This window comes from Suricata suricatta, chromosome 8 (assembly GCF_006229205.1).
Source record: "Suricata suricatta isolate VVHF042 chromosome 8, meerkat_22Aug2017_6uvM2_HiC, whole genome shotgun sequence".
Taxonomy (NCBI): domain Eukaryota; kingdom Metazoa; phylum Chordata; class Mammalia; order Carnivora; family Herpestidae; genus Suricata; species Suricata suricatta.
Window position 1 is genome coordinate 52138833 of NC_043707.1, and position 24085 is coordinate 52162917.

Consider the following 24085-nt stretch of genomic DNA (forward strand, 5'->3'; position numbering starts at 1 on the left):
AGACTGGACTTTGTTACCTGACCTGTTAAAATGACTAAACTATAGTTTGTTAATATGAACAGTTTGTTAATATGATAGATTTTCCAGTTTTCTAGCCTCAGAAATCAAACTCCAGCCACCAGAGAATAAGCCAGTAAAAGAGCCAGGACTGTGCATTTGTCGCATGAGAGGTATTAGGTAAGTTGCGGGGGATAACTTAGTTCTTTCTCGTTCTTCACACTCCTAGAAGCCCTCCTCCCTTGGGTGTGTGTGGGGCCGGCGCCCTCGGCCTCGCACCCCACACACCCTTTCGGGGTGCGCCACTCCACTCCTCCTTCTGGACGCGGCAGCGCAGAATGACTCTCCTGAGTTAGATGTTCCTTCCAGCAGGTCTGACAAGTGACAGCCTGCCTCTCTCAGATTTCTCTTGTCACTCTCACTCCTAGTCCTGCCTGATCCTTTTCATTTAAGGACATTCAAAGAGCTGCCATTTTCCTCTCTTCCAAAACTTGTCTCTTAAGAGAGGTCCTCCCCAACTCCCTTGAACCTTTAGCTGGGCCTTGAAGATTGCTTCTAAGCCTGCCATCCTGGGTGACATTCCCCATGAATACCTACTCTGACATCATGATCTGAAGCCAACGAGGCAAAAAAATTTGCTCCTAAGGAGCCTCACAACCGAGCGGAAGAGTTCCTCCCCTAGGAGATTATGTAATTTTATTTTCAGGAAGTCTGTCTAGCCTAGTGTCCTAAGAATCTGCACCAGAATCACTAAGGTTGCTTTTTCCAGTGCAGATTCCTGGACCCCACCCAGACCCATTAAATTAGACTTCATAATGGACAGACCCTAAGAGTCTGCATTTTTAACTTGATTCTTTACACCTCTATTGCAACAAAGGGCTTAGACTGAAAGCCTAGGCCAGTTTTCACCAATGGATAGGTTAAGTAGGGTGGAAAAGGGGAGGGGGGGTTTGGAATCTCATAGGGTCAGAACTCTGTACTTGTAAGGGCTTCTGCTGACTCAGACAAGAGAAATTGGGCAGCTGCCTCCAAACTACTCCTGATGTGGCACCAAATGCAGCTTCAGAGGTCCAGCTGCATAGCCCCCTCCTTGGCCATTCACAGCTCCTGATGAATAGATAGGTTCCTGGGCCAGAAGTGTGTCTACTGGCTGTCGTGGCCCTCAGCCCCTATATAAGTTGCAAAGAGGACTTTCCATACCCCATTGGAGGACAAGCTCCCAGGATCCTATCAACTCTGTCTCCAAATTAAGGGCTAGAAGGGAAAAATGAGTAAGCTCGTCCATTCAACCACACTCATTTTTTTCCATAAAAATGGAGGTGGCAGAAAGGAGAAGGTATATGGGAACTCTGTACTTTCTACTTAACTTTGCTGTGAACCTAAAGATGCTCTAAAAATAAAGTCTTTATACACATGCACACACACACACAAAGGGGATGCTGGTTTCCGGAGCGAAGAAAGTGAGGGTATGATAGGAAACCATTTGGATGCAGTGGAGAACCTGTAGAATGATGGCTTCGTAAGCCTAGAAATCCTATAGGACCTTTAGTATGTAACTAACATGTCCTATGCTCTGCCCATTTCCTTCTGCTGTTAGCATTTTATCCTCAACACAGTCATGGCATCGTCATCATCCCTGGTTTCAGAGCCCAGAGGTTCAGACTCAGTGATGTGCCCAGGGTCACCTAGCTAACCAGCGAGTAGCCCAGCCAAAAGCCACACACACGTCCTCTGACCTCATGCCCCGGGCTCCCCTCCACCACTGCTGCCTCTCACTTCACTGGTACTTTATCTCAGAGGCAGGGGAGCTCTCAGAGGGCCACGTGCTGGCCCGACCTAAAAATAGCTCACATTTATCAAGCACTTAGCTCTACTCTGCTAAGCACTTTACACAGATTACCTCTTCTAATCCTCACAACCATCCTATGGGCATTACTGTCTCCATTTTACAGATGAGGAAACAGACCTGAGAGAGACTGTGATGTGTGGCATGTCACACAAGCTAGCTGGTGATGGAGCCAAAAGTGAGTCCAGGTAGTCCTGCTGCAGAGGGCAGATTCTACCTTCCACTGCCACTAAGGGGGTAAGTGGAGGGGATGGGGACAGACCCTGAAAAAGGTTAGCTAACAAGACTTCACAACTCCCTGAAAGCGGTGCAGAAAGAGAAGGAGCCATTAAAGGTGTGTGTGAGATCTGCTAAGCCGGGAGCTCCATTGTTTGATCTGTGTGTGCGGCCAGGGGAGCTGTTTGAAGCTCAAACCCTCCCCGCCCTCCCCAGGGCTGTGTGAGGGGTGTCACCTCTCTCCCAAGATATAACAGGGCCACCTCAGTCCTCCTGCAGCTATTCTGGGCTACTGTCTGATCTCTGTCTCTTTCCCAGCCCCTACTTCAGCCCTTCTGCTGGGAGTAGCCCGGTGGGAAAAGGCCAGACCAGTTACATAAGCATGTGGCTGGGACCCTGGAGGCCAGGCTGGAGAGCAGGTGCTTAGCCCCTCCCTCACCACCAACAGTGAAAATCTCCCGCTGGAGCCCAGCCTCCGGGTGGCCCAGCATGGAGGCAGCCACAGCTCCGGAGGTGGCCTCAGGATCCACACTGAAGGGGAAAGAAACCAGTCCAGCGGATGCTGAAGGACCCCCAGCTTCACCTCGACAGGAGGCCGGAAGTCCCATTCTCCAGCTCCTGTCCCCTGTAGAAGGTGACCCATGGTGTTGGGAAGGGTGGGGCGGCTGGGTGGTAGGAGTTGGGGAAGATATCCCTCACCCCGCAACTGCACCTCCTCAGGCGTGTGCAGAGGGAAGCTTCACAGGATCGGTGCCTAGGAGGGGGGAGCATTCGTTGGAACCCCCACCCTTTTCCTTGGTGGATTCTTACTTGCTGCTCAAGGGTCTCTGCTGGGTTTGTGCTTTTCAGCTGAGAAGTCAGGGATGGTACTTTCAGTGGCTAAAAGTGATCAGTTTACATTTTTACCTTTAATCAAATGTCTGTCCCAGGGACTGAGGACCTGATATACTAATGCCAGCCAGAGGGGGATGAGGGGTGAGATGGTGGCCATCTGGTTTAGAAGAAGGGAATGAAAAGCTTATAGCAACTGAGAGGCTGATGGTGAACAGTCTGTGACACTCTGTGTCTCCCTTGGCAGTGCCCCAGGTCCAAGACCTACCCCAGCAGCTTAGCCAGCTCCCATGGAAAATGCCACCCTCTTTGGGTGTGAGCTCCGTGGAGGCAGAGACTGTCCAGGGGAAGCAGTTGGCCTCCCTTCCACAGTGGCTTCTCTGAGCCTCTAAGCAAAGAGCCGCTTTTAAGCCAGGAGGGGATGGGCGCCCCTTCCAGTCCCAGGTCCCCTGCCAGCATCCCAGCCACCCACTCCCCAGCTGCCTCTGGCTGAGGCCTCTGTCATGTTCACCTGGGGTGTCACCCATGATTCCTGGCTCGGCCGACCAGAGGTAGAAGCCAGGAGCCAGGCTTTTGTCTTCCCTCGTGTAGTACCTGGCAGAAGGAACCACAGAGGATGCCCCAAACATTTAAGATAGTTACCTGCACAAAGTCCGTCCTTTGGGCACCTCAATGTCTTAAGCGCAGGGGATGCAAAGACCACAAACAAGAAACCCAGGAAACCGCAGGGTAGGAAGCGGTAGGAGAAGACGACGTGATCTAGACTCAATTCCCAGGCTGCCTCCAGCAGCTCTGTGACCTTGGACGAGCCAACCAACTGCCCAGTTTCAATTTTCTCTCTGTAAAATGGTAATTACTAGTGTCTACCTAGTAGGGTGGTTGAGAGGATTGTTGAGATGATCCGGAGTGCCTTGGAAGAGGCCAGACGAAGATGTGAGTAGATGATAAAATACTTCCAAGTCAGGAGTGAAGACTAAGAGTTCTACCTGCAAACAGGGTTGAGTAGGGAACGCTGGCTGCCTCTTCTCATCCTCATGGGAGCTGCTGGGTTTTCAGGAGCTGTTTTAATGTTACAGGCAGAGAGCCAGCTGAGTTAGCTCCCTTGAAAAAGAAGAGGTTGAGGAGCAGAAGTGATTGCGAGCACACTAGGCTGGGGTGGTCTTGAGACAGGAAACCATTTCTTCCTGTAAAGATCCAGGGAATAAGCGCCAGGCAGAGAGAGAATGAGAGCCAGGACTGCAGACTCCCACCTCGGCTGGTCTCCCTCCGTAAGACCCTGGGGAGGGCATCCGTCTCTGCCACGCTCCTCCCTCTGGCTGCGAGTGGGCACTGTGGGCCACGGGCTCCTGACAGCCCCCAGCTAGCCCCCACAAGTGCAGCCTCACAGCCACCAGCACTGGCAGCTCCACTGATTAGCACCCCGGAGGGCGGTGACGGTAAGCACTGTTTGTGATACCTTGCAAAATACGTTTGCACCTGTTACCTGCTTAGAGGAGATGGGAGTTCAAATCCTAGATCTGCTCTGTGACCCTAGGAAGCCATTACATCTCTCCGGGCTTCTATTTTCTCATCTGTAAATTGAAGGATAACCTTTGGATGGCTGGGGACCCCTAGGAAAATCTGATGAAATCTATAAAATCTTATCCCAGGAAAAATGCTCAAAAGAGTTCAGGGGGCTCCCAGAACCCCTGAAGCCTATTCAAAGGTCCTTCAGGGTGCCATGGACCCAGCCTAGATGGTCCCTGCGTTTCCATGCACTCCAAGGCCCTCTTCTTCCTCTCACCCCTCCTATACCTCACAGGGAGCACTGCACCCAGAGGAGCCCTGCAGAGAGCGTGTGTGCTCATGGGAAACAGAGCAGGCACCAGAGGCAGACATTGATTTGCAACATCAAAATAACCCGCAACTGGCCAACATGGAGCTTTTAGTCAGGAAAGCCTGCTACATGGCTACTAGGTAAGCAGACGTAGGCAGCCAGCACTGGGAGACAACTTTCCGTCTCCCCTCAGCACTGCACAGAGACACTGGGTCCTGTACGCAGCGCGGGGTGGGAGGCCGGGGGACAGGCTGTACCCCTGCCGTGGAGAAGAGGAGACCCTGAGACCCAGAGGCAGGGCCCAGCTGCTGATTTTAGAATAACTGCGGCTCTTTTCAATCCAAACTCTTCCATGTCATCTGGCCTTGGGAAGCTGCAGCCCATGCCTAGGAGCAACTCTCCTTTCCTTCTTCCTTCTTCCTCCTTTCCTCCCTCCTTCCCTTCCTACCTTCTTTCTTCCTTCTACAAATATTTCTTTTATGCCTGTTATGTGCCAGGCACTGCTACAGAAACAAACAAAAATAGGCAAAAATAACTCCCCTTGTGGAGATTACATTCTAGTGTAAGGAGATAGACAATAAATAAAGTTTGTAATATGTCAGATGTGATAAATGCTGTGCCGAGAAATGAAGCAGAGATGGAGGACAAAGTGCTGGGGGTGGGAAAGGTGTCTGCAGTTTTAAATGGGATATTCAGGGAAGGTTAGGTGCTATCTGAGCAGCAACTGAAAGGATATGAGAGAACAGTGCTTGCAGATACTTGGAGGGAATGTTTTCCACCCAGAGAGAACAGTCAGTGCAAAGGCCCTGAGGTAGGAGTACGCCTCATGGATTGGGGCCACCCGCCCTGTTGCAGAATGAGGGAAAGAATGGTAAGTTTGCTGGCGGAGAGGTAGCAGGTCCCTGTGAAGACTGATTCAACTCAGACTGATGGGCGGCCTGGGCAGGGTTGTAAGTGAGAACTGACATGATCAGGTACAGGTTTTAAGGATTTTTCTAGCTGCTGAGCTAAGACTAGGCTGGAGGCAGGCCTGAGACACTAGCAAGATCATCAACTAAGGATGAGGATAAGGGAGACAGTATGGAGGTTTTAGAAGAGGGAGGTGTCCATTAGTCACCCAGGAGAGTAGGTCACCACTAGTGGCATCAGCTTACCATCAGCCTCATTGTGTTTTTCCCCAGCATGCAGATGTGGGCACTGAGTGTGTGGGAAGCATGTCACTGGGGTTGGCCAGTGCGGGGGAGAAAAGGAGGATTAGGGATTTGAGTGGGGACACAGGGAGGGAGTATAATGATTGGGATCCAAGGTGGGTGGGAAAGAGTAGTAACAGAGAGGGTGACAGGGAGTACAGGGTGGGAGGGCCGTGGGTCAGAGGTCTCCATGGTGCTGAAGGATCGCTGGTGCTGGAGCAACAGGGGGGGCCCGCTCTAGTTGCAGAGATGACGCTTGCCAGGGTTTGCACTTCATGTAACAAACAGGCCTTGGGAGGCTCCAAAACAGTAGATGTTTATTTCTATGAAAAAGTTTCCTTTTCTACTTATTTCTATTAAAAACTGTTGTCCATGCAATGATTCCAGGACCCAGGCCTCCTCCCTCTGGTGGGTCCGCCGTGCCTCAGGGCCCATGCTCAGCCGCGGGCGGGCAGCCAGCAGAGAACCATATAGAGAATCCATTCCTTAAAAGCCTTGGCTCGGAAGTAATCCTCATCACTTCCACTTGAACTGCTCCGGCAAGAGCTAGTCTGACAGTCCTCTAGAGAGGGGGGCGGGCAGCCCCTTCCCAGAAGGCACGACACTGCGGAAGAGACGGTATGCATTTGGGCAGGCAGTTGGCCACCTCTGTCATAGAGGTGACGAGAGAGCGAGGGATGCACTTGAAATTCATATTACAGGGGCTGCAGTGATTCAGCTAGAAAATGACAAAAGGAACCAGGGGCTGGAGCCAGAGAGGAGGACACTGCTGGAGGAGGGGTGGGCATAGATGTGAGCGGCCTGCAGGGACTGGAAGGGGGGTGATGAGATCACGAGGACCCAGAACTGGAGCTGCACTGGAGAGAGCGGCGGTGAGTAGGTGACGGCCATCAGCCTGAGGGGAGGGCCACCCCAGAGGCGGGGAGGCAAATCTTAGCAGTTGCCTGTTGTCCTTCTGTTTTCTTCCTGACCTTAGTTTCACAGTCTTTGAGGAGATGACACTCCTGTCCTGCACAAGGTCGCCCTTCCTGTGGCCTCCTCCAGACAACTTTCTGATAAGGCCAAGGCCACAGCCTGTTTCAAAGCGACAGCTCACCTTGTGCATTTGCCTTGCATGGGCAGCCATTCCCTCACACAGCCGTGTGCGCACACACATGGACAGTCTCACACACACACCTTCGTGCACACACTGTCACACACACTATCTCTCACACACGCATGTGCACACACACAGCTCCCTTCCTTCTTTCTGTGTGTCTGTCTTGTTCCTTCACTCCCCCAGCCCATAAGTAAGAACATCAGTGTGAACTACGTGGCACTTAAGGAATTGCTGGAGAACAGTCTTTAACCGTGTGAAGGGAAATTTTGAGAGAATAGGAACATCTATTTCCCCAAGAGCAGAGAATAAGGAAATGGGCATAAACTTCAGCAGAATGAAACTAGGGGAGAAGTAAGAGGAAATTTCTAATCAAGAGGAGTCAAGATCTTTGGACTTCAAGTAGTCTCCTTCTCTGTCCATTTTATTTTTTTTTAATGTTTTATTTATTTTTGATACAGAGAGAGACAGAGCATGAGAGGGGGAGGGGCAGAGAGAGAAGGAGACACAGAACCGGATGCAGGCTCCAGGCTCTGAGCTAGCTGTCAGCACAGAGCCCGATGTGGGGCTCAAACCCATGAACATGAGATCTGACCCGAGCTGAAGTCAGAGGCTTAACCGACTGAGCCACCCAGGCGCCCCTCTCTGTCCATTTTAAAGAAAGAATTAGATTGCATTCTGTCTGAGGGAAAGACGGCTACCACAGGTCAGACGCCAATGTCTCTCAAAGGACTTTTCAGAATGCCTTTTCCCCCAGACTCCACAAAGGGAGAAAACCAAATTGTGGCTGTCTCAAACTTGGTCTTAGAAAACCTAGGTTGTGGGACACCTGGGTGGCTCAGTCGGTTAAGTGACTAACCCCGGCTCAGGTCATGATCTCACTCTTCATGAGTTCGAGCCCTGCATTGGGCTCTGTGCTGACAGCTCAGAGCCTGGAGCCTGCTTCAGATTCTGTGTTTCCCTCTCTCTCTGCCCCTCCCCTGCTCGATCGCTCTCTCTCTCTCTCTCTCTCTCTCTCTCTCTCTCTCTCTCTCCTCTCTCTCTCTCAAAAAAAGAAAACCTAGGTTGTGCTTTAGGGCTCTAGTCTTTGGCTCACATCCCTCCTGGCATCTGAGGAATAGAAAGACCTTGGGCTTCAGGGAAAAGCCATGTTTCCCCAAGGTCAGTACAATTAACACTTCTCTTGACTGCAGAGGTGTGAAAAGAGATGCCCCAAATGCGGCCTCCGATTAACATTCTTAGCAAAGGGTGAGGGAAAGAGTGTGCCGCTGGCTGCCCGGGCACCCGCAGCTGCCACACTTTCTCCCCTGCCACCTCTGGCCCCGTGTCAGCTGCCTGGGCCCAAGCCCCCTTCCTGGCTGTGGGCCCTTCTCCGTCTCTCTGCCCCCTTTGGGTCCTTCTGGACCGAGGGCCATTCTGCTCATCCTCCTCCGAATACCACCATCATTTTTTTTTTAATGTTTGTTTCTTTTTGAGAGAGAGGCAGACTGCAAGCGGGAGAGGGGCAGAGAGAGAGGGAGATACAGAATCTGAAGCAGGCTCCTGGCTCTGAGCTGTCAGCACAGAGCCTGATGCAGGGCTCAAACCCATAAGCCATGAGATCACGACCTGAGCCAAAGTCAGACACTTAACCAACTGAGCTACCCAGGCGCCTCGTGAATACCACCATCTTAATTTATGTTCCATATAAAACTATTTCTGTAATTGTTCTCCTTAGTTCAGGTGAAATAATGCTAACATCTTCCAAAGTATTTTTCTAAGAAATAAGAGAATCACCTAGTGGGCACAAATAGGTCAGTCAGCATGCACCCATCTATAGAAGCCCCTTCCCCACCTGAGCTCTAAGCAGAGCAGGGCTCAGACAACACATCTTTGGGTGTGATGGCCTGGGCCCCTTTCCTCTCCTCCACCTTTTCAATTCTTGAGCATTTCCCTCTGCCTTCCCTTCTTTGCTGCCTCCTCCTAAGAGCAAGGTTGCTGTCAGAGCCCTGACAAGGTGCGCAGGCCCAGGCAGACCGCAGAGGGCAGGTAAGTGGGCAGATACGCTGCGGTCAGAGAACAGCCCCTTTGGACACACATTTCTAGATGCAGAGGTGGCACAGCTTTACAAGTGTGTTTCTCTCTCCGAGCCCTTGCCTGTCATGCAGGCAGAGCAGGGGACAGCAGAGCCAGCTTCTCTCCAACAAGTGTGAAGGGCTACTTCCTCACCCAACAGTGCGGAACCAAGCCCAACAAGATGAGGTTTTGACCCTCCTTTTCAACCACCACCCTCTTTTTTTCAGAAAACCCTTAAGTCATATCCGCTTGTTCTCAACCCCTTGGTCGCTTGCCAAGAGGGCCATAGGAAAGGAACACATCACACAAACACTTCTTCTGTGTTTCATGCCCCACCCCCTTCCCAACTGCCAAAGTCGAACAGAGGGCAACCAGAGAAGTGTCGCTCCATCGCTGTTGCCCGTTCTTATGGAGGCGCCAGACCCTGAGCAGCACAGGCGAGCCAGCGGCTCGGAGCACCGGAGGCCCCATATCACTTTGTTCCTGCTTCTGCCAGGGGCAGTGGTGGCGAGATGCAGTCTAAGAAGGCACAGCCCAGGGGGAAGCATACGCCACACAGCAACAAAGGAAACTGGATAAATAAAACAGATAGTGTGCGCTGTGTTTATATTTATTTGCAAAGGCTAAAGGTGATCTCGGGGTGGTGACAGGGCAGACCGTGGGAAGGAAGTTCCTGGTCTCTACATGATGGGCTACCAATTGAGGAAGAACATAGCAGAACATCTATTTATTTTAAATTTCACCATTCAAAAGTTTGCATTGCATAATGTACATATTAAACCCTTCCGTTTGTAAGACCAAAGAGTGGAGTGCTCAGGAATGTATCGTAGGGAAATGTTATGTTATCAGGAGTTTGCAGCCCACCATCGCACAGCTGTGCTGTTTGCCTCGGTCGTGAACTGGGTGAAGCGTTTTACGAGTCCAGGAGAGAATTGTGCAGAGAGGCCTGGGAGGTGGTGAGGACTAAGGCGCTGTCATGTTCTACTTTCAACGACAGCAGCAGGCGCCTCTCTCAGCCTGAGGAAGGAGGAGACAGGAACCCTGACAAAGCTAGAAAATGGTGCCAGGCTCCCCCAGGGAACCCAGGTGGGATGTTTGCACTTTCTCAGCCAAGGCATCAGCCTGAGGCATCCGGAGAGGAGACAGGTCACACCTGATCATCTTCCAAAACTCACACTCAGCACTTTTCCTGAGCATCCCCTACCTCCATCCCGGAAGCCAAGGGACATAAACAAATCCCTCTACTCACTGGAACACGCCTGGGAGATCAAGGAGTAGTGAGCGGCAGCCCAGTTTTTCCCGGATTCCCAGAGTCTGTTGGTACAAAGCAATCCTCCACCAACTGGAAGAGCATTGTGCAGGCGTCCAAGCAGCACAGCCACGCAGAGGAAGAGACCCAGATGCCAGTTCCCCCTGCAGTGATGTCAGTGCTGTCCTGGTGGGTCCAGGGTCAACTCTGCCTGCAGACTGGAAAACTCTCTCCAGTCTAGAATCAAACTGGGAAGCAGGGCTGACACTTGGAGGTCCAGACTACATTGAAAGTGGCTTGGATTTAAAAAAAAAAAAAAGTGGCTTTGATAAAAGAGTGCTGTTGAGGACAAATGCAGAAAAGGGGTAGGAAGAAAGGCAAACCACACAGGCTGGACCTGTCGGCGCCTAAACCGAAAAGTGAAATCTCGGTTGATGAAAAGTCAGTAGCTGAGCGCTACAAATGAAAAGAAGTAAGCATCACGCTCACATTCCAGTGCTTTCTGCCAAGACCTGAATGCTCTCAAGAGGATATTTCAGCTGATCACTCATCCCTAAATTCCAGCAAGATGAAGGGAGCAATCTTCCTGCTCCCTAGGCGAGGACCTAGGCGTCTGCCCATGGAGCACAGCCAGACGCAGTGTCCACTTCCTCTGAGCTCGGCGCCTCCCACTACAGGAGGCTCACCACCCACTGTTCTCTCTCCTTTCATCACTCAGAGCACCCCAAGATCTTGCTCCCTCGGGCCCTGAGGCAGACTTATATCCGGAAGGTCGGAGACACTGTGAACCTACTAATCCCATTCCAGGTAAGCATTCTGGCCCCGTGCTGAGTCCATGTTGGGTCCATGCCAGGACCAGGCCAGGGTTTTGACTTGGAAACAGATACCAAGAGTCTGGCTAGCAGTGGGGGAGTCATCCTGGCCTGGAGTGGACGAGGCCGTGTCACCAGAAGTCTGAGGCAGAGTGACTCTTCCATCTGCACTGCTGAGGGGGAGGCTGGGTCGGGCGTGCCCCGTGTGACGAGCTGAGGCCAACCTCTGCCCTTCGGCCAGCAGAGGTCTGGGAGCTGTCAGTTTGGACGGTTCTCGGGAGTTTAGACAGCGATTGTTAGCCCCAGCTGCCTCGGGTGATCTAAACTCTCAGAGGGCGGGACACTCAAAGCAAAAGGGGTCTTCCTTCCTCCAAGATCCTTTCAGCTGTCGCTGAAAGATGCAGGTCCCTTGGGACAGTCCATGAACTTCTAACTCAAGGCATTCGCTGTTGCAAGTCAAGTTACCATGTGGACCTGGGGCGAATCTGATCCCCACCGAAGCACAGAGGGTCACGAGGCCTCTTGGGGCTGCTCACGGCCTTATTCCCATTTCTCAGGGCAAACCCAAACCTCGAGCCACCTGGACACATGATGGCTGTGCCTTGGACGCCAGCCGTGTGAGTGTGCGGAATGGGGAGCGGGATTCCATCCTCTTCATCAGAGAAGCCCAACGTGCCGACTCGGGTCGCTACCAGCTCAGCGTGCGGCTGGGCGAGCTGGAGGCCACTGCCTCCTTTGACATCCTGGTGATTGGTACAGTAGGGGGAGTGGGAGAGCGGTGGTCCTCAGGCTAAAGAGGAGACATCACAGACAGCTGGGGAAGCCAGGGAGGGTGGGGCCAGTGGGGGCTGGGAAGAGGCACTGCTGAGGAGAGAAGGGGAAGGGCACCCTTGAAGTGATTTCCATGAAGATGTGAGCCGTACCTTACCCACTGCAATGCTTGGCCCTTTCAGAGAGGCCAGGCCCTCCTCAGAGTATCAAGTTGGTGGACGTTTGGGGCTCCAGTGCTACTCTGGAGTGGACACCTCCCCAAGACACAGGCAATGCAGCACTCCTGGGATACACGGTGCAGAAGGCTGACACAAAATCTGGGGTGAGGCCTGGCTGGGAGGAAGCGGGGAGGGAGGAGTCACACATTCTGGAATGGGGCTCTGCTACCTCCATGCGGTGGGCCGAGGTGGACCGAGTTCACAAAACGGGCCTCTCATTCATGGCATCTTCTTGGGCCCCCAAAGCTGTGGTTCACGGTGCTGGAACATTATCACCGCACCAGCTTCACAGTGTCCGACCTCATCGTGGGCAACTCCTACACATTTCGAGTCTTTGCTGAGAACCAGTGCGGGCTCAGTGAGACAGCCCCCATCACTGCTGAGCTTGCCCACATCCAGAAAGCAGGTGGGGTGCGGACACCCAGACCTGGGAAGGGCGGAGGGTGGAGAGGCGAAGAGGGGTGGGGGATCTCAGGCACTGCAGCAGGACCCTTCTCGGTCTCCTCAGTTCTCATTCGCAAGATGGAGGGGTTTGCACAGCGAGACTTCTCTGAAGCCCCAAAGTTCACCCAGCCTCTGGCAGACTGCACCACGGTCACGGGCTATGACACCCAGCTCTTCTGCTGTGTCCGCGCCTCTCCCAAGGTAAGTGGGGTGGCCGTGCCATGCTGCTCCCTGCTCCTGACCTAACCTTGGCGATGTGGGAGAGCATTCTAAAACGGGTGTTCCCGTCACCATCGCCTGCCTCTTCCACAGCGGCTTACGTAGGTTAGGAACGGTCAGGGCACTTAGAGTCCAAGACAGGCTGACGTGGATGATGTTTCCAGTTTTCCTTTTAGTGTCTGCTCCTTGTCTATGAAGATGTCACTTACCGATCTGCTGGCAATTGGGCATGAGCTTCAAGTTGTCTCTGGCAGAGGTGATGGAGTCCCACTGGGTTCTCCTAAGTCACCCACCATGCCTCACCTGCGCAGGTGTCTAGAGTTGAGGCCATGACCCTGAGCATGTCTTCCAGTCTAGTCATGACTTCCGTACACTCTACCACATAAAACATTACTAACAACTTTACCAAGGGGGTGCCTGGGTGGCTCAGTTAAGTGTCTGATTACAGCTCTGGTCATTATCTCGCAGTTTGTGAGTTTGAACCCTACATTGGGCTCTGTGCTAACAGCTCAAAGCCTGGAGCCTGTTTCGGATTCTGTGTCTCCCTCTCTCTCTGTCTATCCTCTGCTCTCTCTCTCTCTCAAGAATAAATAAACATGAAAAGAAAATTTAAAAAGCCCTAACAGCCTTACCAAGTACCTTTCACATATAAGTCCTGGGCCAGACTATGTGGAGATAACATCTCAGAAAGAGAATATCAATAGGCCTACTCTAGAAACTGATTTCTAACCAGAGGGGACAACAGTGACTCCCTAGCCAACAGTGGGAACAGAATATGAATGATTCAACAATGTAGATACAAAAAAGAGGGGATTCTGAGGCCTAGTGCCTAGGAAGGGGCTGCTTGAGCAGGCATAGAACAGAAGATCCCACCATTTTTCTAGTCCAGAATACATGATAAACAAGACAAGGTTTCAGGTCCTCATTTCAACCAACAGAAGGAGCCTGGGAGGATTTTGAGGATACTAGAAAGAGACTCCTCCTCAAATGTAAGGAATGGGGAACTTTCTCACCGCTCCCATGCTGGCCCCCTCTTCTTTATCTTGCAGCCCAAGATCATCTGGCTGAAAAACAAGGTGGATATCCAAGGCAACCCCAAGTACAGGGCCCTCACTCACCTGGGAATCTGCTCTCTTGAAATCCGCAAGCCTGGTCCCTTTGATGGGGGCATCTACACCTGCAAGGCGGTTAACCCCCTGGGGGAGGCGTCTGTGGACTGCCGGGTGGATGTGAAAGGTAAGGGCAGAACTCATACCCTTTCTCCACAGCTGGAAAACCCAGGGGCACAGCCACAGCCTGCATGGAGAAGGCCTTGGATGGCTTCCCCTTCAGGTGCTCTCGCCACTGGTCACCGTCATCCTCAGGATGTATCTGAGGAGCCGATTTTATTATCCAGTGTCTTATTTCTCTCCAACACAATTCTGTAAGAGAGAAAGAATGACCATTTCTAGTCTGCTAAGGAGAACCCTGAAGCACAAGGTGGTGATCGGCTTTTCCAGGATTCCCAGTACTGGTTACGTGAGGATTCCACTGTATTAGAAAGAGCCCAAGCCTTTCCTTATTCAGATCAGTTTTCTTTTATACAGTCTTTGACCCAGTCCAGGAAGCAGAGAGAGAGAATCCCAAGCAGGATCCAGGCTCAGTGCAGAGCCCAATGTGCGGCTTGATCTCAGGATCATGAGATCATGACCTGAACCAAAATTAAGAATCAGACACATAGCTGAGAGAGGCACCCCATCTTTTAAAGTATTCATTACTGTCACCTTGTTCAGATCTTCATCATTGCATTTAACATATTGTTAACATAAGTGCTCATGTACTGATTTGCTTCTCATTTAAACCATGAGCACTGTGAGGGCAGGTACCGTCTGATTCACATTTGTCCCCTTGGTGTTGAGCCCAGTTCTGACACACAGTGGGCACTCTCTTAGTGTGCAAAGCATGAATCAGGAATGAATGGGCCATTACATGCCCTATTCTTCCCCATGCAGAGACTCCTAATGAGCATAATGGGCTCTAAAAAACATGAAAAGTATGTCCCTTCCCAATGCTCCACAAGAAGATTTCCCAGAAATTTCTGGGATGTTAACTCTGAGAAATGTCTGAATTCTTGCAGCTCCCCATTGAGGCTTCCAAAGAGGATTAGGGGAACTCTGACAAAGGTAAGGAGAGGGACCGGGCTTCTGAACAGAGCATTTCGTCTTTACGGTCAGTGTTGAGTCTGAGACAGATATATATTCCTAATTAAGCCTTTCGACCATGCAGTCATTGGTAACTATTTTCCTTTTAAGCACTTGTTTTGTAAGCTAATCCTATCATCTCCATGGAAGGACTTTGCCATATACTTTTGGCATATCTTCTTTCTATCTGTACTCAAGTTGATGATAGGTATTAAATTTAATGGTTTTCTGAAAAGGAGTGATAGCATCTGTCTAACTGTAAGGGGGCCCTGTGGAGGGAGGGTGGGAAGAGACATCAAGGGAACAGTCAGGAGTAGAGGATGGAAGTGGGTCATCACCACCAAGTGGCAGCAGTGTGGAAAAAGAGACAAGAAATCACTCCTGCCAACTGTTTCTACCTCAGTATCATGAGCATGGTAAGAAATAGATTAGTTTGCTTGTTTTTTACTTTGAAGTGTATGGATTCCTTCCCTTCTGAGAGAATAAAACCACCATTATCATCATATGTCAATAATAATTGAACACGCAGGTATGTGGTCCCAAGCAGCACATTACTGGCAAAGAACAACTCATTGGCCAAAATGTGATAGATTCTTCAGATTCTAAATCACTCACAGTACAAACACTGTGCATGAACTAATGAGTGGGGTGAAAGGGCAGCTCATGGGAGAATTAGGGAGAATTGGTTCCCAGCGTCTCCTGGGACTTGCAGCTCCTGGCTGATGAAAACTGAGAATGAACACCATCCCAGAAGCCATTTATTTGAGCCCATAATTGATATAGAGCAAATGAAAACCCTCAGGGATGCATTAAAAGTACGGACTCCTCAGGAAAGCTCCATCTGCCAGTTGGCTTGCAAAGATAGTTCTCTGGCCATCCATTCATTCCCTCTCTGTGTGAATGTTATGTTGTGTTGGGACTTGCCCTGTCACCTCTCTCTCAGCGAGCACACAGCCACAAAGCAGGGTAAGTAGAGATTTCACAGCCTGGGACCCAGGGGTCATGATGAGGATTGCCTCGGCATCTTGGGTGTGCACTGGTTGTTTGCTGGCAGAACCGCAACATACCCTCTCTTTTCTGTGCCTCCAGGAAGCCTGACTGCAGTGAGACTGTATTCTTAAGGAGCTCCAGCAACAGCATCGGCTTTGGATTAATCTAAATAAACTTGTGGATCCTCAGTGCATAAGTGTCCATCTGTTTGGGCCTTTCTATATGGGAAAACCACTTAGAAAGGTGGAATCCTTCCTTCAAAATTGTTTATTATTTATTTATTTATTTATTTATTTATTTATTTATTTAGAGAGTGTGTATGTGTGAACAGGGGAGGGGCAGAGAGAGGGAGGGAGGGAGGGAGAGAGAGAGAGAGAGAGAGAGAAATTGAGAGAATCTCAAGCAGGCTCTGCACTGTCAGCACAGAGCCCGGCATAGGGCTCAGTGTCAAGAATCATGAGATCATGACCTGAGCTGAGATCAAGCATTAGGCACTTAACCGACTGAGCCACCCAGGTGCCCCTTCCTCTTTCTTTGTATAGCCACATTCTCTTCCACAGAGGTTTCTAACATTGTCCCTTTGTCTAGAGTCTGTGACAGAGCCAAGTTCAACTCTATCCTGTGCCTGGTGCTGAAAGAGATGCTGAACACGACTTGCTCTCTTCCTCTCTGATCTTACCAGTGTAAGTTGGGAAAGAGGACGCACCTCTCTCACAGAGATGCAGATCACAGAACGCGTACATACGCACATAGCTACTTAAAGACAGAGCACTAAGACTTGAGGGCTGGGAGACACTGTAGAGATTGGAGCAGAGTCTCATGAAGCCCTGGGGAGAGAATAAAGGTGAGGTGCCCTTGCTTATATGTTTGCTTTCATTCTTATAACAAGTAAGATATTAAAAGCATTCTCTGATGGAATCTGCAAAAGACAGCAACAATTTCCCCCTTCCTGGCTAGCAAAAGCATGGTGCTCTTCCCACTAAGAGTTGGGGTCTATCCCCTTCCGCTTTCACCCAGCGACCCTCACTGTAGCGGGTCTGGATTGGGATCACAGGTTTTAAGAAAGAAAAGATTGCTAGGAGGCAGTAAATCTTAGGCAAGGCTTTGAAGAGGAGAAGGGTGTGTTTGGGCTGAGAAAACTGAGAAGGGCTTTTCTGTTCACACCAAAGGTCTATTTTCAGCTAAGGCAAAGTGTCTATTCCAGCCTTTCTCAACTAGAGCACTATGAGAATTAAGCCCTGATACCCGCCAAGGCACCCATTATATGTCATAATCAACATTTTCCACGCATCCAGAATGTCACTAGTCATGTAGCATCTTGGGAAAACTGAGAAAGTAGGCACACAAATTATTTGTAGGGTCCAATGCCCTTGGGGGACCCCCCTTGCTGTGAATGATGGGTTAGGGAGAGAAGGGGACCAGAGTACAAAGCCAGCTAGTCAGGGACACAATTGCCAGGAGGTCTCCCTCTAAGTGAAACAGGGCCAAGGTCAGGACACCCACCTATGACGCCCTAAGGATCAATTAGACCTCTGGCCTCAGCCCACTGCTGTCCAAGTCCTCAAAGTCCATATATGCTGAACCTTCACGGTGAGGGAATAAAATCTTCACACTGAACAAGACTTCCAGTCACAGTTAATCTTTCCACATTCAAGAAGAACTACACTGGAATCCGTAATTTTGTCATTTATGCGCTCAACACTATGGAGTTCCTTCTGAAGGAAGGCCTACCACGTGCCAGGTATTTGTTTATCCAAAAGCTTGAACATCTGTTCATATATATCATTTTGGGAGTTGGGCTGAGGGGGGACAAATAATTCCCAGATTAGTAGCATTGGGCTGAGTAAAGAATTCTCATGCCTGAAACCTGTGTTTTCTGGTTTTGTAGTTATTCTGATAGAGGAGAAAGTAGTTCGATTGCTTTTTTTCTGGTACTGCAACAGCTTTCAAAATCATAACCGGGTAGCAGGACACTGGAGATGAGTTTCCATAGGAGAAGCTAACCTCCAATTTGTTAGAACTGCCTCCCCTACTCACCCGAGGTTGGGTGAAGAAGCAAGTGCAGGGTCCCCCCAGACAGGCTGCTCCTAGGCCCAGCAGGAATGTCGTTAATGAACAGTGACTTGCCCTTCATTCGTCACTTTGCCACCACCTGCCTGAAGAGAGGGAAGCTACTGGCTCTGGTCTTCCCACCTCCACAGAATCTGAATCCTACCAGCAACCCAAATTCCACCCTCACCCACAAGCCTACAGAAAACCAGGCAATCCTCTTCTCTCAGCTCTTCTTCACACAAGCCTGCAAGTTCTGGGCCGCCCCCCACCTCTGCCTTAGCACCCCACCTGAATCCCAAGGCGCCTTTGCTTGCTGCATTTCTCACAGTAACATCTCATGCCTGCAAACCTCATCACCTCAGCTTCACAGCTAAAAACTAGAAAGTAAACAAAACAAACAAACAAGCTTATAAATAGCCAAAAGAATAGTCATAAACTCCGGAGACTAAAGCTGTCCAGCCATTCTTTTAAATTTTTAGACCAATTCTAAGAAGCCCTGTTACCTGGTGGCCCAGCCCATTCACAGGCAATGTTTGGAAACAACAATAGGAAGATCTCTAATAAGTAGGCTTAAGCAGTTTACAAACACAGCTTTTAGTTTACAGGTGGCAAATTACACACACACCCTCTTACCCCTAAGGCCACATAAATCTGAGGCTGGTAGCTCTCTTCCTAACCACGAGACCTGACTGACAGGGTCCTCACTCCACAGATAAGCTAGAGGTCAAATACACTCAAGCCTGCCAGCCTCCTGACAGAGAAGCCATGGTTGAATTGGACCCAAATCTCCATGTCCAAAAAGCCTGTTTAGTTTATAACTCAGCTACCTCTGGTTGCAAATGTTGTCACTTAAAACGATGGAAGATGTACTTCTTAGAGAACCTCAATATACCTAAATGATGAATGGATAAAGAAGATGTCTTATATATGTATACAATGGAATATTACTTAGGAATCGAAAAGAATGAAATCTTACTATATGCAACAATGTGGATGGAACAAGAATGTATTAGCCTAAGTGAGATTATTCAGTCAGAGAAAGACAAATGTATGATTTCACTCATGTGAAATTTAAGAAACAAAACAGATGAAGATACGGCAAAGGAAGGAAAAATAAGATAAAAACAGGCAGGCAAGCCAAGAGACTCTTAAATACAGAGAACAAACTGAGGGTTGCTTAGAGGGGGATGGGGGGTTGGATGGGCTAAGTGGGTGATGGGCATTGAGGAGGGCACTTGTTAGGATGAGCCCTGGGTGTTATATGTACGTGAAGAATCACTAAATTCTACTCCTGAAACCATTATTACACTATATGTTAACTTGTAAAAAAAAAAAATGAAAGATGTTACTTCTTAGAGAACCTCAATATACCTAAAATAGAAACGTCTAGGTGCTTCAATAACTTGGAAAAATCACAAATGAGTAAATGTGGCAAATGCGGTGCTCACAAACGGAGTAAGACCCTGAAAACAAATTTCCTCACGAGAAGCGTTAGCTTCAGCGCGCGTGGAGGTCCAGCAAGGAGCCCGGCTCCGCCCATCTGGTGGAGGGGGCGATGAACAGGGCGCCGACAGGGTGAGAAACCTACAGTCATTGGCCAGGTCCCTCGCGCGCCGCCACGAGGCCCCGCCTCCTCCAAGGAAAAATCTCCCGGGCACTCGCGCGCGCTCCCGGCCTCCCCGCTGTAGCCCTCCGGATGAAGTCTTTTTTAGAACCGCTCTCCACACAGCCCCCACCTGCAGACTTCCGGCCGGCAGCTCGCCGCCGCCCCGCCCCCGAGGGCAGGGATGTTGGGAATCACCAATCACGGGGCGCATGTGGTAGGAGTGGGTGGGGCCTGAGAGATTCGAAAGGAGCCCCACCCCCTCAGTGCTGATTCCCGGGACTAAGTGGTGGGAGGCAAGCACCTTCTGCGAGACGTGAGGCGGGCGGAAAATAAAAACAGAGGGTGGGCTGGAGGTGTGGTGTGGTTGTGGTGCCGCGTGAGTGGAAAGGTGGTTTGGGGAGAGAAAGAACCGGAGGATGGTGGCGGGGGAAAAAGATGGGGCGCGCAGACCGCCCCCAGTAAGAAGAGTGCAGGTTGGGGGCGGGGGTGAGGGGGCGCGGCAGGGCAACCTGAGGAGGGGGGTTGGTGCTTTCTCTGCTCCTTCCCCGGAAGTCACAAGGATAACTACAGGGGCAGGTGCTCCTCCTGGGACCCTTGCTTTGCCTCCAGCATGATCCTCACCCCCTGGCTTGCACCCTGAGTTTAGCTGGGGACCTTGGGCAGGATGGAGACCTGAAGAAAAGTATATTTTCTCTCCAGCTCAGGTCTCAGCTGACTTGTGCACCTGCTGGCTGGAACATGGAAGATTTGGAGGAAGGTAAGGAAAGTAAGGAGGGAAGAACAAGGCGCTGCGACTGAGAGCGGTGTTGGGGACCCGAGGCTGGCATTCCTTCCTTCCTCCCCTACAGATGTAAAGTTCATAGCGGATGAGACCTTGGACTTCGGAGGGCTGTCACCGTCTGACAGGTACCAGCCTCTTTCACTGCTTGCTTTCCTCCAACAGTGCCTGCCTGTCTCTATCCCCTGAGTGCTGAATTATTGGCCTCTGGGGTCTGGGTTGGTAATTCAGCAAGATTGGGTGCCCTTGGGCTGCTGGGTGACTTGTTGACATGGGCCGCTATGACACATTTGGGGGAGGGAGAAAGGGATAAGTGGGAATGAGATTTCAGGATATTAAGAAGAAGGGTAAGTGGATTTGCTGCCTCTGCATCCTGACATAATTTCCAATGTCGATAAGCGCTAAAGGCCTGGGAGGCCTCATCAAACCCAGCGTCCCATCACCTAGAGGCCAGATCTCACAGCCAGCATGGGCTTCCGGGTTTTCGGTTGTGTCCCTGGCTCTGTTGTGGAGGAGTTGCCCAGGTTGTTTCGCAGTCTCCTGCTCTCTTCTGGGTGGGCATGGTGCCTGGTTTGTTTTCTGTCTCAGCCGTGAGGAGGAAGACATAGCAGTGTCAGTGACTCCCGAGAAACCCCTCCGAAGAGGACTGTCCAATCGGAGCAACCCGAATGCAGTGGCCCCCGCCCCCCAGGGGCTGCGGCTCAGTTTGGGCCCCCTTAGTCCGGAGAAGCTGGAAGAGATTCTCCACGAGGCCAACCGGCTGGCAGTTCAACTGGAGCAGTGTGCCCTGCAGGAGCAGCAGGGCACAGGCGAGGGCCTGGGGCCCCGAAGGGTGAAGCCCAGCCCCCGGCGGGAGACCTTTGTGCTGAAGGACAGTCCTGTCCGAGACCTGCTGCCCACCGTGAGTTCTCTGACTCGGAGCACCCCCTCCCCAAGCAGCCTGACACCCCGACTCCGGAGCAGCGATAAGAAGGGGTCAGTCAGGGCTCTCCGGGCAGCGTCTGGAAAGAGGCCCTCCAGTGTGAAAAGGGTGAGTTTGTAGGGTCTGGGTTGGACATGTGCCCTTAAACACAGTGTGTGACTCGGTACTGCCATGAAGTGGCTTCCTCGTCAGTTAAGTGCAGATAGCAAAATTCTACCTCATAATTGTTGGAACTGAGCAAAATACCATGAGCAAAGCACTTAGACACTTACAGTGTCTGTAATAAGGGTCTGTAATAAGCTCATAATAAATGGTATTGGTGAGGATGACGATGTTGGCAGCAAACCCCTGCCCTTCCTTACTGGGATCTAGGCAGCTCTCCACCTCTATCCCTCAGCAGCCAGCAGAACAGATTCTTCTTCCATTCTGGTCCTATTTTTTCTCCCTTTGTATTTCAGGAGTCACCCACTTGCAATCTGTTGCCTGCATCCAAAAGCCCAGCATCTTCTCCTCTTGCCCGATCCACTCCTCCGATCCGGGGCAAAGTTGGGCCCAGTGGGAGAGCAACAGCAAGTGAGAAGACTTGGGCAGCGAAACTGTGGGTGAATGGGAGGACGAAAGGCGAGGAGCTGACCCTAAAATTCTTCTACTCCTCTCCACCAGGCCCGCCTACCCCTGTCAGACCGGTCTTGGCCCCACAGCCTCCTACCGGCAACTCTCAGCGCCTCTCTCGGCCACAGGGAGCAGCTGCTAAGCCTTCCAGTCGGCTTCCAGTGCCCTCTGCCATCCCCAGGCCTGCCAGCCGAATGCCACTCACCAGCCGGAGCGTACCACCCAGCAAAGGTGCCCTGCCTCCAGCTTCTCTGCCACCTCGGAAAGGACTTCCGCGACCAAGCGCCATAGGGCACAGGGGTGAGGAAGAGTGGATGTAACGGCTGGGAGTCAGGAAGAAGAATGCCTACCCTTGCCCATTGTATGCACCCTCCCAGAGCTGGGAACAGTGACCCCGTTCTCCATCTTCATTATGGCTCAATTTGAAGATGGGGAGACTGAGTTTAGGAGAGATGTGGGGCCTGGTAAAGTGTCTGAGCTGTTTTTCAAATACTTTACATTTTTTAACCTTGGGTGGGGGGAAAGGCATTAATCTCAGATTCACTCAGGGAAGGTCACTTGAACTTCTGTTCACTTATTTCTTTTGTTAACCCCCATCAAGTTCCTGTTTCCCAGAGGCCAAATCTGCCTGTCCCTGGTGCCACTCGCAGCAGTCTGCAGCCCCCGAGGAAAGTGGCGGTCCCAGGACCCACCAGGTAAGACTGGTTGAGGTGCTGTCTCTCCCCTGTCACCAGGGCTCCCAAACTGTTATGCACACCAGCCCTGAATTCTGTGTGTCAAGATGGGGATGAGGAGGGGACCCTAGAGGGTCAGGGAGTCCCCATTTTTCCTTCCCTGAGGAACTTAAATTCAGCTGGGTGACAAATGGGCTTGAAAAAGAGGAACAGTTTAATTTTTTTTTTGAGAGAGAGAGAAAAAGAGAAAGTGCAGGGGACAAGGGCAGAAGGAGAGAGAGAGAGAAAGAGAGGGAATCTTAAGTAGTCTCCATCTTAATACACAGCCCGACTGACTCAGGGCTCCATCCCACAACCCTAGGATCATGACCTGAGCTGAAACCAAAAGTCGGACACTCAACCAACTGAGCCACCCAGGCGCCCTGGAAGAGGGACAGTTTAAAGCAGTTCTTCCTTCTGACTCTTTAGGTAAAGACATCAGGACAGCAAGCAGAAATTCAGGAGCAAACCACTACAGTCACTGCCTGGACTCTTACCTCTATTCGACCTCCCAAGCCCTCGCATGGAAGGCAGGCCCTGCCCCCAGACCCAGTAGCAGGAGGAAGAGAGGCCACCAGGGCTGGTGCCCCAGGAGTGAAGAGGGGTGGATTAGGGTTGAGCTGGAGGAGAATCAAAGTCTGTGGGTTGAAAGAGGATTAGGGAAAAGAGGTCACCTCCCCACAGCAAAATTAAGGAGCAGAAAATGAGAAACGCAGGAGAGTGGATTGTCCTCATCCACCCCCACTCTTGTGTTCAGTCCCAGAGAGTTTGATCTTCTTCCCGGGCATTGGGTCACTGGACATTTACATGCGAATGGCCTCTGGGGTGCGGGCTAACCACACTGCTCTCCGAGAACTGTCCTGAATCACATCCTCTACTGGACGCAGGCCTATTTGGAGAGGAAGAGGCAGGCACCTGGTCTCTGCAACTTATTCCTGTGAATTCTGTGACTCTGAAGAGGCCAGTTTTCCATAAGCTTACACCTGTCTGTGTTTTTCTAAAATAAAAGGGAATGTATTTTTATAATCTGTGTTTATGTGAAAATTCTCCAATTTCAAACAAATACGCAGTAAACTCCTGTGTTATTCCACTGAGGGAGCCGGGAGGGGGTCCCAGGCAGGGGTCTCCATAGGCTCTTGTGATTGCAGCTCATTGGGCTGTGACCACCTGACCTCCCTTTGTTGGCATTAGATGGGAACAAGCTGCCTTTTCCCAGGGTTCGTGTGTTACTGGAAGGTCCAGATCAAGTAAAATGTAGCTTAATTCGCACTGTGTGAGGTTATCAAGGCAGGGTCTTGGTCACTTATTTATATCCTAAGCTTGGGTGTCCTTTCCTGGCAAAAGAATGAAGCCTCCTTTTTGTTTAAGATTATTTATTTATTTTGAAAGAGAGCAAGAGACAGTATGAGTGAGGGAGAGGCAGAAAGACCAGAGAGGGAGAGAGAATCCCAAGCAAGCTTCACCCTTAGCCA

At 50.9% G+C, this 24085-nt stretch overlaps 2 protein-coding genes across 11 annotated transcripts; both read left to right on the forward strand.

Moving 5' to 3' along the window:
- The first annotated feature begins 76 nt into the window (after positions 1-76).
- Positions 77-16121, forward strand: MYBPHL (myosin binding protein H like). Of its 2 annotated transcripts, XM_029950036.1 has the most exons (11): positions 85-177; positions 1950-2080; positions 2508-2693; positions 11015-11103; positions 11666-11861; positions 12062-12201; positions 12344-12503; positions 12606-12742; positions 13810-13996; positions 14877-14922; positions 16030-16121. In XM_029950036.1, exons 3-10 carry the CDS (start codon positions 2549-2551, stop codon positions 14885-14887), a joined length of 1065 nt encoding a protein of 354 aa, XP_029805896.1. In that variant the 5' UTR covers positions 85-177; positions 1950-2080; positions 2508-2548; the 3' UTR covers positions 14888-14922; positions 16030-16121. The 2 variants fall into 2 exon arrangements, with proteins under 2 accessions (XP_029805897.1, XP_029805896.1); XM_029950037.1 differs by lacking the exons at positions 14877-14922; positions 16030-16121 and having other exon boundaries at positions 77-177; positions 11666-11854; positions 13810-13918.
- PSRC1 (proline and serine rich coiled-coil 1) lies at positions 14932-23639 on the forward strand. 9 transcript variants are annotated; one of them, XM_029950029.1, is made up of 9 exons: positions 14932-16173; positions 16519-16613; positions 20288-20345; positions 20437-20494; positions 20955-21396; positions 21747-21861; positions 21952-22200; positions 22502-22595; positions 22936-23020. In XM_029950029.1, exons 3-9 carry the CDS (start codon positions 20327-20329, stop codon positions 22946-22948), a joined length of 990 nt encoding a protein of 329 aa, XP_029805889.1. In that variant the 5' UTR covers positions 14932-16173; positions 16519-16613; positions 20288-20326; the 3' UTR covers positions 22949-23020. The 9 variants fall into 9 exon arrangements, with proteins under 9 accessions (XP_029805889.1, XP_029805893.1, XP_029805892.1 ...); XM_029950033.1 differs by lacking the exon at positions 14932-16173 and having other exon boundaries at positions 16431-16613; XM_029950032.1 differs by lacking the exons at positions 14932-16173; positions 16519-16613 and adding an exon at positions 19808-19941.
- Positions 23640-24085: the final 446 nt, after the last annotated feature.